This window comes from Rhinoraja longicauda, chromosome 26, assembly GCF_053455715.1.
Source record: "Rhinoraja longicauda isolate Sanriku21f chromosome 26, sRhiLon1.1, whole genome shotgun sequence".
Lineage (NCBI taxonomy): Eukaryota > Metazoa > Chordata > Chondrichthyes > Rajiformes > Arhynchobatidae > Rhinoraja > Rhinoraja longicauda.
In genome coordinates, this window is record NC_135978.1 from 22710608 (window position 1) to 22725520 (window position 14913).

The 14913-nt window shown below is 38.9% G+C and overlaps 1 protein-coding gene across 6 annotated transcripts in view; it reads left to right on the forward strand.

Annotated features, from left to right (window-relative positions):
• The window catches only part of bcas3 (BCAS3 microtubule associated cell migration factor), a 681054-nt gene that overhangs the window by 332065 nt on the left and 334076 nt on the right, over nucleotides 1–14913 (forward strand). For 5 of the 6 annotated variants that reach the window (XM_078422068.1, XM_078422067.1, XM_078422074.1 and 2 more), the window contains exon 17: nucleotides 7257–7301. The exons of the other annotated variant lie outside the window; for it this stretch is intronic. In XM_078422068.1, the coding sequence (XP_078278194.1) occupies nucleotides 7257–7301 (45 nt within the window). The remainder of the gene's footprint in view (nucleotides 1–7256; nucleotides 7302–14913) is intronic. 6 annotated transcript variants of the gene reach the window in all.

Below are 14913 nucleotides of genomic sequence, written 5' to 3' on the forward strand. Positions count from 1 at the left end.
CTCAACTTTGATGATACCTACCAATGAACATTTGCAGTCCGGATAAAGTATCTTGCATAATATTAATTAATATCAGCTCAACACAAGTTGTGCATGCAACTGTGGCTAATTCCAAACGGTACTAAATGTTTATCCTGGTTATTGATCTCACTGTTTCATTTCTAGAAGACAGATCTCTTCCTGAAAATCAGCTGATCCACAAATTTAGCCAGTTCCCTGCCTCCCAAACAACAGCTTCACTGATGTTGAACTATCCCCCTGTTCATAACTAAGCAGCTGGTTCTTCCCTGATTGTGCCTAATGCAATGAAGGAAGGAGACGCAAGGAGTTTATCAGTTTATCAGTTCAGTTTATTGTCACGTGTACCGAGGTACAGTGATAAGCTTTTGTTGTGTGCTAACCAGTCAGCAGAAAGATAAAACATGATTGCAATCAATGCATTTACAGTGTATAGATACATGATAAGGGAATAACGTTTAGTGCAAGATAAAGCCAGCAAAGTCCAATCAAGGATAGTCCGAGGATCATCAAAGAAGTAGATAGTAGTTCAGCACTGCTCTCTGGTTGTGGTAGGATGATTCAGTTGCCGTAGGATGATTCAGTTGCCGATCAGGAACTGCAGATACTGGAATCTTTGTGGGTCAGGCATTTGTGGGGGAAATTAACATACAACGTTTCAGGTTAGGAGCCTTTTTCAGACTGATTTCATGTTGAAAACCTTGTGAGGTGTCTTGATGTAGGTCAGAAAGAACTGGACAAAGGAAGAAAAGATAGAATTGAGGAATTTGGTGGGGCAAGTGTGGAGAGAAACAATGGATCTGCCAATATAGTCTTAATTGTGGATTATGGAAAAAAGTTAGAAAAGGGCACTACAAGGTTGGGGAACAATTAGGTTCGAGGCTGAGAAGGGGAGATCGCTGAAGGCAATGAGATTGGTGATGATATGGAAGGTGGTGGCCTGGTGTTCATCCGTGAACTCATGATCAATGGGTAGGTATGAGGAGATGTCCAAGAGCTGACAGCAGTGCAGGTTTGGAGGGTTAATCTGACACTAAATCGCCCCCATTGTGTGGGTGAAAGGTAACATCTGGAGTTGATGCAATTAAAATGGGTAATCGATGGCCAGCATGGACTAAGTGGACCGAAGGGCCTGCTTTTTTCTAGCTGTTTGGCTCTGTAAGCGGAATGCACCAATTCTGTGACATAATAATTAGCTAAGTAGATTAAAGGAACATCTTAAAAACAGAGATACATAGAAGGACAGAGTGGATTCGGAAAGGAAACCCAGGATGTAGGATCAAACAGCTGAAAGTATGTAAACCAGTGACAGAATGATGTAAATCAGAAATGTGTGAGTTTCCAGGATCGGACGAGGACAGAGATTTGAGAGGATGCCTGAGGTGGTGAAGATCATAGCGATAGAAGCTAAACCTTAAAGTAATTTAAAAATAAGAAATGAGAACTGTAGGACATTGAGAGTAGAGTGGAACTGAAAACATCTGAGAAGATATGCATCAGTTATTTGCATATAGGCCATTTCTCCAAAAAAAAGGAAGGAAGATTTTATAAAGGATGTGTAAAAAAACAATCTGCTGGAAGAACTTAGAGGGTCAGGCAGCATCTGTGAAGGGAAATTGACATGCGACTCTTCACATCTGCATCTTTCTTCAGACTGCATGGATAGGAGTTGTTTCCTCTGGTGAGGGAATCAAAATCAAGAGCACATGTTCTTGAAATTAGTGCCAAGCTATCCATTCGGAGGGTGTTACCAAGAAATGATTTGCTTTGAAATCCAGAACACGCTTCTCCCAGAAACATTTTAAGCTAGGTCTCAGCTGAAAATGTCAGAACTGAGATTGTTTATTTTTGTTTTGCAAGGATATTCAGGGTGATGATGGGTATATGGGGGCAAGATAAATATCAGGCAAGAATTAAATGACTATTTTAAACAGTCTCAAGGAGCTGAATAATCATCTTGTGAACCTATTTTTCTCAGCAGATTTAAACATTCTTGTGAATATGTCTTGCTTATTCAAAATGACACCTTAAAAGGCAAGTCTGATACCCTGTTTCAGGGAAAAAAAAGTGTTATTTTGCTCTTAATGCAGCTTTTTGGAACATAGAACATAGCACATAGAACAATACCTTGCAGTAATAGACTGTTCAGCTCATAATATCCTTGCCGAACATGATGCTAAGTTAAACTAATCTCCTCTGCCTGCACTTGATCAATTTCCCTCCATTCCCAGTATATTCACGTGCCTATCTAAATACCACGATTGTATCTGTTTCGAGCATCACCCCTCCACATATTATAGGCACCTACCACTCTGTGTAAAAAAAACGTGCCCCGCACATCTCCTTAAAAGTTTGCCCCTCTTGTAAAGCAAGAGGCCATATGTTTATTAATTTTTTGAATTATTTTGGAAAAAATAAAAATCTTAAGTAAATAAGAGATACTGGAGACATAATACATCCTGAGAGAGTGGCTGAATTGCTTCCACCCACTTTGTGCCCTGCCAAAGTTGAATTTTTCCTCCATTGATCTCTTAACATTTCAAGAAGAAATAGGTGCAAGATTGGTCCATGGCCATGAAGATGATTATTTAAATGGAACACACAAAGTGCTGGAGTAACTCACGTGGTTAGGCAGAATGTCTGGAGGACATACATAGGCAACACTTCAAGTCAGAATCCTTCTTCAAACTGAAGAAGGGTGCATAACAAAACGTCGCCTATCCATGTCTCCAGAGTTACTCCTTTGTGTTATTTTGGTAACCCACCTCGGCAGCTCCTTGTGTCTGTTTAAATGAATTAGCATGGGGCTAGATAATAAGCAGCAATATGTAGCAGTATATGACTAAGAATTTTAGTTGTCAGCCAGTCTCTGACGAATGTAAAGTAGATGTGACTTTTATTGGTTTAAGGAAAAGAAATGTGTACACAAAAGTGTGTTTGGCACCAGTGAGACCATTTTATATCGAAAATGACATTCAGCCATTGATTATATGAGAAAAGAGCCGCATGATTGAATTTAGTCAGTGTGAATATTTTTACATCAGCCCTGAACTGTGATGATGAGATGGTAAATTAAAAGTTAGATAATGTTTATAGTATGAATCAATGACAAAAAGACTGATGCAAGAAATTAAACCTATTCTATTTCCTTCATCTGTTTCATGTAAAAAAAAAAATCAACCTTGTTGCATACATTCTGAATACATATAGTTTAGCCTGTCACTCCTCTCCATCAATATATCACAGCACAATATAATTGCAGCCATGGACAATGACCATCTGGCTCAATGTTATATGTGATGCACTGGGTATAGAACAAATGCTTTGGTACTAATGGCTGAGGGCCTGGAGGCAAAGAACATGGAGTGTGTCTTTGGCAGATGCAAAGACAGTCAGTCCCAGGTGAATCAAACAGATGCAATTACACCTGTGTGGCCAATAGCTTTGAGGGACTGCTCAAGGGGATCAAGACACTGTGGGTCCAGCTGCTTAACCCACTAATTGCAGATTACTCCGACTAATAAGAGGTGTCTGAGCAGCCTGAAGTCTCAATCATTGATGTAACTGCACTTAAAAAGTAGTGTTTAAAACGATTTCTGCACAATATTATGTTCATAATTAGCACTGATGCTGAATTTTTGTAAATGGTTTAAGGGAAGGATATGTAGGCACAAAACTGCTTGGCACCAGTGGGATCACATCTGGAATATTGTCGGCATTCACTCGCAGAATCAACTATTCATTAAACAATTTTAGTAAAATTGGATGCTGAGGTAAGCTCAGAAAAATGCAAGATTTTTGAATGCTGCAGCATTGTGGAGGGAACTATATTTAGATTCAGAGCACGAGGGCAAAGGAGATCAACTGCTTGAGGACAATCAAGGTAGGTCACCGAGACTGGAGTAATTATGGAATCTTTGGTGTTGTAGGAGAGATGTTTCGGGGATGAGATAGAACCATGAGAGGAGATTGTGGCAAAACTGTGAACCAGCTAGCACAGTTTTAAAATTCAATCAGTAAGCAAATACAGGAGCAAGAATTGTTTTGGAATTCAAACTATCAATCAAGAAAACTCAAATAATGCAAGTCATTTGATCTTGGTCTTGCTGAGTTAAACCCTGTAAAGTAAAAAATATACATTCAACATAAGCTTACATGATGATAGTTTAAATCCGAAACATGACCTGAAATAGCTTTTAAGACTTAGTTGCCAGCTTGTTTTAAAATCCTTCAGAGAAAAATCTATGGATTCTTTACAACATGCGAAAAGGTTAAAAGAAATATTATGATTCATATATAGAAACTTGCCTCTGGCCAAATCAATCAACAAATGGTAAATTGAGGCCAGAAAATATATAAATATGGTTCAATCACCCATGTCAGAAAAAATGTTAATACAGTCATGATGACGAAGAAAGTGCTGAAAATGTGTCATGGGTGGAACGACCCTGCTTTGGTATTTGCTGCAATTAACGATGGCAAAATATTTATCGCTAATGGCAGTGCCATTATTATCAACGCAGTGGAAATATAAAGAGGCTTGATGTAATTATTAATCCAATAAACCATGCCGGAGGCAAACAGGCAAATGCTTCTGATGGGAGGGGACTAATTGGCTGTCAGAGGAGACAAAAAAATAAAATATCTGGAAATGGTAACACTTTGATGTCATGAATTTGGGTCTGACTGCATACTTTGCCCAATAATTATATAAATGTCAGACAGATGCAAAGCTTTGTTAAGATCAATGATTCAATCTCCTCACCAATGGGCTTAAAAGTTGATTATCACCTTTTAATTAAATAGATAATGGGGAAACATTGGTTATTGAATGAAAGTCTCTAGTTTAAGCCATAAGATGCAATAACAAAACTTAAACAGTTTATAATGCTAAAATGAGGCGAAAATTCCAAACCTGTTTAGGAATTATTTTAGGGTGATTTTTTATGTTATGATGTACACAAAAGGCATAATGTTACTTGATTATGCGTCTTATTTTTGAACCAACAGCCATTATTTTATTATATTGGTGTACTACTGCTTCGGAATTAAGTTTAACTTTGATTATTCTTGTACATTGACTTAAGATGGTTGGAACCAATGGCATTGAGACATACTAAATTCAGAAATGAAATTTACTTATAAAATTTGGTGATTTTGTGTAACTCAATCTTCTTCAACAAAGCATTAACTAACAATTTTCCAATGGCTTGAAAGATCTTTTGCCCATGAAATGGGCACGGGCCTGAGAAATAACGCAGTGGATTCTAACATCTCATTCCAGGCATTTCATTACAGGAGGTAGTTTCAAAGGATAGCCTAGTCCCCCATCTCCCATTGTTACTGATGCTTGCATAATGCATCATCGTATGTTGCAGCCAATATCTATTGCCTTCTGGATTCTTTATGGTGTTTTCAAGTGAAAGTCTTTCAAAGAGAGAAAAATGAATAAATTCAGAGGATGTTTTTTATGTATTGACTCATTTGCCTAACTCTGATGGCTGATGTTGATTTTTGAAATTGATTTCAGATAATCTAGCTTAAGAAAACAGTGTGCCTTGAAAGAACAGCTTTTTGGCAGCACATTGGCACAGCTGGTGGAGCTGCTGCCTCACGATGCCAGAGACCCGTGATCAATCCTGACCTCGGATGTTGTCTGTGTGGAGTTTGCTTGTTCTCCTTCTGACCATGTGGGATTCCTCCGGGAGCTTTGGATATATTTCTCTCATCCAAAGACACATGGGTTTGTAGGTTAACTGGCCTCTGTAAATTGCCCTTGGTATGTAGGGAGTGAATAAGAAAGTGGGATAACATAAAACTGGTGTGAATGGGTGATCAATGGTCAGCTTGGACTCAGTGGGCCGAAGGGCCTGTTTCCATGTTGTATCTCTGAACTAAAAACTAAATTAGATGTAGAATAACCTTTTGAGGCTGAAGTGTAGATGAAACGCTTCCAAGAGACTCTCCAGTAGCAGGAATAATGTCTTCACTGTAGTGTTCAGTGATAGCATGCTTAAGATCCCAGCTCTCAGGAGTTGCAGAACATGTTAACATTTGCCCTCCAACGTACCTTGATGCAAGCTTTCTTAAATCTAGAACACTGTGATGAGAACAATTAAAATACAAAAATGCCTTCAAGTTACTTGACGTATCTGTGCTACAGTTAAATTCTGTTGTATAAGTTTGTTTGTATATGCACTATCTGCCCCTCCTCTTCCCCCCCCCCCCCTTCGAAAGTAAACAGTGGGTAATTTATGGTGGCTTCCTAGTTGGGGTGGAAGTGGGGGAAATGAACTGATAAAGCTGATTAATCCAAACCTTTGGCCCCTTTGTTAATTGAATAAAGATCAGTGGTGCCTTTCAAGAAATGTCCTAACACCTTGTCCTTCTTGGGAATGAAGATATGTAACATTGCTAGATGTTGAAGACAAAAATGGTCAAACAACAGCATTTCAAATGGAACAAATCCAGGTCTGCAGCACACATAGCATAAAATTGTGTTCCATAAACATCACATTTTTATACAGGAGATCAACTCCATTTATGTAGTTGTTTCACTCATCTGAGACATGGCAAATAAACATGAGCGTCACTCTGTAAACACGAACTCCTCCGGCAACAGCCCAGCCTCCGATAGTTGCTGTCTCGTAACATACCCAGATTACGTTGCACCACAACACATGTCCAAAATGAATCATTATCCAGTTTGGACTGTCAGTTATAAAAATTGATAAAATCAGATTTTAATGACATGAGAGAAAATGCTGGAAATACTTAACAGATCTATAAGCATATGAAACCAAGACCATTGATTGTTTCAGTTGGTATTTGTCATTAGTTATAACAAAGTGGGTTGAATCTAACTGTTAAAAAGATTTAAGTTGGTCTTGTGTAATTCTGTGGGAGTGGGATGTGTAAACAGAATCCATCGCATATCAGATGTAGAGAAACTATCTGAGCAGATTTCTCAATGACTTTGTCGGGAATCTACTAAATTTGATGATAGATTTCCAACTGTGCCAGAATGTTATCCAAAGCAAAGGTGCATTTCCGGCATTTTCCAGTTTTTGACTTATTTTTAAATCAGTATTTGCATTTTCTTTTCCTAATTGTTGAATCTCAGTGAAATGATAACGTGTGTACAAAATTTTATTTCAAATTGGACCATTTAAAGGCGTGTTTTCTTTTTATTGATGAAATTAATTCTATATTTGTATCTCTTTCCCCCCTCACTGAAGACCTTACCTGTTTGGGGCAGGATGTTTTTCCCTAAAAGCTCCATGGTGAGTTCCCAAAAACGATCCCAGCATGCCTGCACTGCATCCTTTGTACAGCATTGCTTGAGTTAATGTATTCCTTCCCCCCCCCCCCCCCCCCATTAGTTTTTCCCTTGTATAAAGTATTTGCATGGGCTACTCTGTAGATGCAGGCACCAAAGAACCAGAAACAGCTGTAACTGTGATTGAATAGTAATTCAAAATTGGAACAGAATGTGCAAATTACAAGAGGATACAGATGAAAATACAACAAAAGGTTCAAGCCGTCCCTTTTCATTTGCTTATTCTGGAGTGACCATTTTATAGTTCTTTTGATGTTAAATACAATTTATTGAAGCACATTTAATCCTGTGTTTTGCATCTGTGTGGACCAAAATTAAGTTGCCAAAGTTAGAAGATTACTTCCAATATAGAGTGTAAAATTTTCTGGTGTCTTAATCTCAATATTTAACATGTATTTTTCCAAATTCTTCTATTATCTCCCCCACTTACTTTCAGAAGTCCACATCATTCTGTGTGTAATACCTTGGAGGCTCAGAATATTGGCTCCAGACTTCCTCTGCAAGTTAATCCATTCACCACGTACAGCCATTCTTTCTATTTTATACGGTTATTAATGGGAATGTCTTTGTTTTCCAGGTATAGTTCAGGTTTGATGCAGGGTGAGGTCCCTATTTTTATGGCCTCTTCAATATTCCAAGGGCATGATCAGCATGGGTTACATAATGTGACCCAGTAAACACCCGAGTGTAGGTAAAACATGAGGCAGAATAAGGTTACCTCTAAATTGTCCCAACAAACACTCCTGTCCTGAGGGTGATGTGGTTGAACTTCATCTTGGGTCACCTGCTAAATATATGTCACAGTCACGTCTGCATGTTGTCCTTGCATTCTGACATCAGAAGTAGAGTTTAATGCCATTCTGTAATGCATCCGCCATGAGACTGAGGACTAATTTCTCCCTTAGTGACTCTTCCAAACATATGGTTCCACAAGTGTCTGCACCTTCTCTTATGTCATTTTATCTGAAAGTCTACTCAAGAAGTATCAGCAGGTTATATGACCTTAAATGGCATTTTAGCCAATCTTCACAAGATATAACAGGCCTTTATCGCAAACTTAGTCAACTTATACTTCTACAGTACCAATGCACCCCTGGCTGAAGCTGTACAGTTGGACACCGGGCATTATATCTCCTATTTGGCTTGCTTTGCATCGGCTTCGGATAATGACAGAAGTCTGAGTTATTCACCCACCTTGAGTTATTCCTCCAGATGACAAATCTGCCAATGTCAATCGGAATGGGATGAACAGACTCAACAAAGCAGATTCTTCCATCACAATACCACCTCCTCCCTCTCCCTCCCCCCCTCCCCCTCAAGCTGATGATGGAGTGGTCCTCGTGTTGTACAAAGAAGAAACACTGAAAAACCATAACGTATTCTGAATGGAGATCCTCAGTATCCATTGCCATGAATGGGGCTTGATAGCAACACCACAGATCAAGCCGGGTAACTCTTGAAAGACTTTCCTTCCAGATTGTCTTTGGCAAGTTGTGTCGGAGCTAATGTGAGAAATAATCCGACTCAAGTTCATGTTCACCAATCCACCTGTGGAAGATGCATTTTCCCATGAAAGCATTCCTGGAAGTGATCACCTCACAGTGCTTGAGGAGATACATTAGAAGATAGCCTCCATTGTGTTTTGTGGCACTATATATGTGCTAAATGGGAATTACTCAGAACAGATTTGGCAGCTCAAAACAGGACGTCCATGGAGCTCTGTGGGATTATCGGCAGCAGCAAGAATGACCACTCCACAGTCTGTAATCTAAAGGCCTGGAATTTTCCTCGCCCTACCATTGGTCTCAAACATGAGATATCACCCCTGGCTCAGTGAGGAATGCAGAAGGACATGCCATGAATGCTATCAGGCAGACCTGGAAATAATGAAGTGCCAGCCTTGTGAAGCTACAGATACTACCTGCATCCATTTCTTGCCAGAGCTACGTGATTTCACAATACACAGATCAGGTGAAAGCTCTGCAGCCTTAATGCATCTCATCATGAACGATGGTGGTCAATTAAACAACTGATGGGAGGACAAGAACCTCTCCGAGAACATCTCTGTCCTCAACAATAGCAAAGCCCAGCAGGCGGATAAGAGAAAAAGCTGAAGCTTTTGTAACTATATCCAGAAGTGCTGAACATAAGATTCTTCTTAGCTCCCATCTCAGAACCCCTCTACCACAGAAGCCAATCTCCAGCCCATTTGAATCTCTCCGCAAAATAGAGAACAACTGAGTCCACTGAATACAGCAAAGGCTATGGAACCAGATAACATCCTAGGTGTAGTGCTGAGGACCTGCACTCCAGAATCAGCTGTGCTTCGAGCCAAGCTATTCCAGTATATTTACCATAATGTCATGTTTTCTGCATCCGCAGCCTTTGCTGTATTGAGTGCAATCAACAAGGTGGGAAATTGCCCATCTATGACACAAAAAGCAGGGCAAATCCAGTCTGGCTAATTAATGCTTAAAAGGTCTATTTTCAATCATCAGCACAGTTGATATTGACAATACTATCAAGTGACATTTACTCACCAATAACCTGCTCACCAATTCTCAGTTTAGATTTCACCAAGACCATTTGGCTTCAGATTTTAATACATTCTTGATACAAACATGGATCGAAGAGCTGAATTGCAAAACTGATGTGAGAGTGATTGCTCTTAAAGTCAAGGCAGTGCTTGATTGAGTGTGGCATAAGGAGCCATGGTAAATCCAAAGTCAATGAGCACCAAAGAGAGAACACTCCTGTTGCTGGAGCCATTCCTCTGCTAATAGAAAATGGTTGTGGTAGTCGGAGCCACAGGATATCACTTCAGGAGTTTCTCAGTTCAGTGATCAAGGCCCAGCTATCTTCAGCTGTTTCATCAATGACATTCCTTCTATCATCAGTGGGGATATGCAACCATCAGTGAGCAATTTTTGATTCAATTTGTAACTCTTCAGTAAAAGAATGACTCACACCCCATAGGAAAACCAGGCAATGACGATTTCCAAATTGAGGATTACCATCCCCATGTCTCTCATCATCAATATCCATTGGCCATAAGCATGCAAACAGAGACATGATTAACTGCAAATGTAAGAACTTCGACTAGAGAAATTCCAGCAAGTGCAATGGACAAAGACAGAGACTCATAGCCACAATGAAAGGCTGCATATGTAAAGAACAGAGGATGTCCAGCAACCTGATAGCCATGGCACATGTGGATTCTTCAGTACTGTCTACACCACCAATTGCCCAGGCAACCAAAGGCCCACCTGCTGAGAACCAAGAATGGAGGAGAACCTATGAAGGATAAGAGGTGCAGGCAGTGCTAAATAGAAGGGGCACTTAAATATATTTCCTTAAATATCATTCTGTCCTTGACATGGGTTATTGCCATTACACAGCAAGCTGCCATCATGCCTGCAGAATTTCAAGAAGTTGGCTCAAAGGCAATTGGGACAGGCCAATGAATGTTGCCCTTGATAGCAATACCAACATTCTGTTAATGTATAAACATCACTAATTTGACTGCAATAGCTAGATTATAATTAGCTAAACCTTGCATTTATCGTTTTACTCCCATACTGTTTGGCTAATAGGTCCCATTGACCACCTGTGGAATGCCTCTCATTTAGTGCTCAGCAGGTTTGGGTGCAAACCTGTAATTTTGTTACCAATACATGTCTCAGGCAAGGACGATGAACTGGTGACACACTGAAGCTAAAGAACAGATGAGAAATTATATGAAGCACCAAAAAAAAAAACAGGGCACTTGCAGCATTCTGTTTTTGTTCATCCACAAATGCATCAAAAGAAACAAGGGGATTTTGTTAAATGATTTTAGATAGTTATCAATGTCTGTGCTAGCTTGCAAACTGAGGCTGTAACCTGAAAACTTATCCATGCCGACCAATACGCCCCTTCCACTCCAGTTCCACCTGCCCCTGTTTGGGACTCGTATCGCTTTAAACCTTTCCTATCCATGTACAATATCTATCCAAATGTCCTTTAAATCTTGTTGTAGTACTTGCTTCAACTACCTCCTCTGGCAGGTTGTTCCATTTACCCAGCAACCTCCTGTATGAAGAGGTTGCCCTTCGGGTTCCTATTAAGTCTTTCCCCTCTTTCCTTAAACGTATGTCCTTGTGCTAGTTTAACTTATAAATTTAGATATTTATGAACAGATAGTAAATAAATAGTTGCAGGTTAACAAAAAAAACACTTTGGTTTCTGGTATTTGGTGCCTTCACTCTTGAACAGCTTAATCCTTTAAGTGATTGCCATTATTCCACCATTTCATTCTTTGCCGATATGTTTGATTATTTTTAAGTCACTGCTTTCTCACATGCTATGAAGGATTGTGGATTTAAATTTCTGTTTCATGATCTTGACCTTGATGAACATATGAAAAAAAACTGCTATCATTTTTATACCACAGCTGGAAATAATAGAATGTGTCCAGATATTCACACATTTTATGATGTTAAGATTTTTGCCAAATATCCGTTTTAGATGAAACAAAAATCAAATGACGTATAAGGAAAACTACTCACTACACGGGAAATGAGAGCATAAGAACATTGGAGAGTGAAAAAGATTATTTGGCATAATATAATATCTACAGGTAGAGCAAGAACTCAGGGTTTGAAAACAGCAAATGACCGGATTATAGTTGAGGCCTTTAAATATAGTCTGGTCTCACTGAAACAATCGGAGTAAATTAAAAAGTACAAGACATCTACAACTTCAACTTCTAAAGAATAAAATTAAAATGTTTTTAGTTTCAACTTTCTCAGCAATGCAAATTGACAACATAAGCAAATCAAGTTTAAATGGTTACTTATCTCTCTGTTTATCATTTTCTTTATGGGTGCTGTCTGCTGTGGAATTCCAGCCCTTTCTACTTCTGTTTTGAGTTTCTACTCTTTGCATTTTTTTGCTTTCATTTTTATCTGTTTTCTGTGAATTGATTGGATGTAGATGTCAATTATTTTTGTCAATGATTGAAATTTTCCAAAATCAGCCCATTCAAGGGAATTTAATTTCCAGTGCATTAAAACAATTGTAATGCACCTTTGTAAAGCGACTTTCTGTGTGACCTTAAAAAAGGTAAACACTATTTAGAAAATACATAAAGTCAAGAATAACTCAGCGGGTCAGGCAGCATCCCAGGAGAACATGGATTGGTGACGTATTAGGTTGGGACCCTTCATCGGATTGATTGTTGGAAGGGCGAAAGAAAGCAGGAAGAGAGAAGGGGCAGGACAAAGAGTGGCAACCCTCTCCCACAATCAGTCTGTCCCGACCTGAAACATCACCTATCCTTCTCCAGGGATTTTGCCTGATCATCACTCCAGCACTTTATGTCCTTTTTTGTAAACCAGCATCTGCAGGTGCTTATTTCTACCATGTTGATATGCATGTATTGTGAATATTTTGCAAACAGTCCACAGGGGAAGTTAACCTATGAGGTGTCAAATTTATTGGCAGAAAGAGGAGAAAGTTTAGCTGATGCTCTATAAAACATTCATCTTAATAACTAAGAATTTGACAAGGAACCTTATATTTAGGGTGGTATTCATGATTTTGCCTTTTCATACAAAAAAGACTTGTAATGCAATTTACACATGTAATATATAATCGTTTTTTAAAATTCTATAAATTAATAACTAATACTAGTGCAAAATCTGAATTCCTTCGTGCAACCAAAGACGAACCATAGAAGTTCATAGTTATTAAATTGAAGAGGAGTTTTTATTTGGTCAGTAAGTGCTGGGCTACCGTCCAAAGTTCAGGAATATTCGTCGAAAGTAACAAGTTTGCACCAAGATGGCTAAGAAACTTGTTTTTAAGTAATTAAGTCAGTCTTGAATTCAAGGCCTGCATTAGTAATGATAACCTTGAAACAATCACATTTTTGTAGAACTCATCTACTTAATTGGATGGGATGGAAATCGGACGTGCTCGGTTTGATCAAAATGTGACTGCAGACACACAAATGTAATTCGTTCCACTGCTCTCATGTACGTTATCGTGACCCATAGGCGTAAGTGGTGAGTGTCACAACAGAGCCGAGCTAAATTCCTGGAGGAAAATCCACTTTCTCTGAATTATGTGAAAGGAAATCACTTGACAAGTTCTAAAATTGTACCAAACTGTAAATCCTCAAAGAAAATAGTGGAAAGAGAGGCAGGAAACTAAAGGAGGCAGGTAGCTCTGTTAATAAAAGATTAGATCAGTGTGGTAATGAGAAACGATCTTGGTCCAGGAGATCCAGGTATGAGATCACTTTGGGTGGAAATAAGAAGCAGGAAAAGGAAAGTAGTCACTTTAGAACTAGTCTGGAGGCACCCTAACTAAAGCGTATTCGAGAACAAAGTATAAATTACGACATCATGGGGGCTTGAAATAAATATATGATTTTAACTGTCGAGTAGATTGTACAAAACAAATTGACAAAGGTAACCTTATGGTCCAGTTCAGTGTATATTCACGACGGTTTCTTAGAACAAAATATTGTGGAATTAACAGAGAACAGAGAATAGGGTCTGAGGAAGGGTCTCAACCCAAAAAGGTCATCTATTCCTTTTCTCCACAGATGTTGCCTGACTCGCTGAGTTACTTCACCCATTTGTGACCATCTTCGGTGTAAACCAGCATCAGCATTTCCTTCCTACACTGGTTATTTTATATCCGATCATACGCAATGACAGAGAATTAATTAATGATCTCGGGGATAAAAAGCGTGATCTTGACTTTAAAGAATTTTGTATTCATTTTGAGAATGAGAAGTTTAAAACCCGTGATCAAAACATTGGTCTGAATACAGGGTTTGCTGAAGTGGACTGGTAAATCAGATTAAGAGGTAAAATGACTGATAAGCAGCTGCAGACATTTGATATTTTGTAATTTTTAACAACGATACATTCTTGTGAGAAATAAAGATTTGAGAAGTTTGATAATCCAGCTCTGCCCAACAAAACAAACTGAAGGAAACGAGAAGCATTACTGTGAATAGTGATAGGCTGGAGTGCAAGGCAAGCTTTAGAAACAAGCAAAATATAAAACTAAAATAATAAAGAGGAAAGAAATAAATGATCAAACTAGTCCAAAGTCTGGGGTGAGAACTCCAGCTAACAAATTGGGGATGGAAGCAACTGAAGAAGACGTTGTTGGGGTAAGAAGACGTAAACAGGTTGGGGTCAAAATTCATTAAAATGGAAACATTGAGGGATGAAACTGTGGCCTCTGAGAACTAATCATTCTAATTAGGGAGAAGAAGATCAGGAAAGGTAATGAATACATGAAAAGGGGTGAAACTTGGATGAGTGGGGGTCAAAGGAAAGTGAAGGGAGAGAGGGATACAGAGATCATTTTTTTATTACAAGAGATGTTAAAGTTTGCAATTTATGGTGTCAGAGGAAAAGGTTGTTTTTTTTGTTGAAATTTGAATGCAGCAAAAGGAGAAAGACAAAATTGCAGTCCAGGATAGTTCACCTGAGAGCTACAGCAAGTAATTAGGCCCTTTGGCCCACTAAGTCCACGCTAGCCATCAATCACCT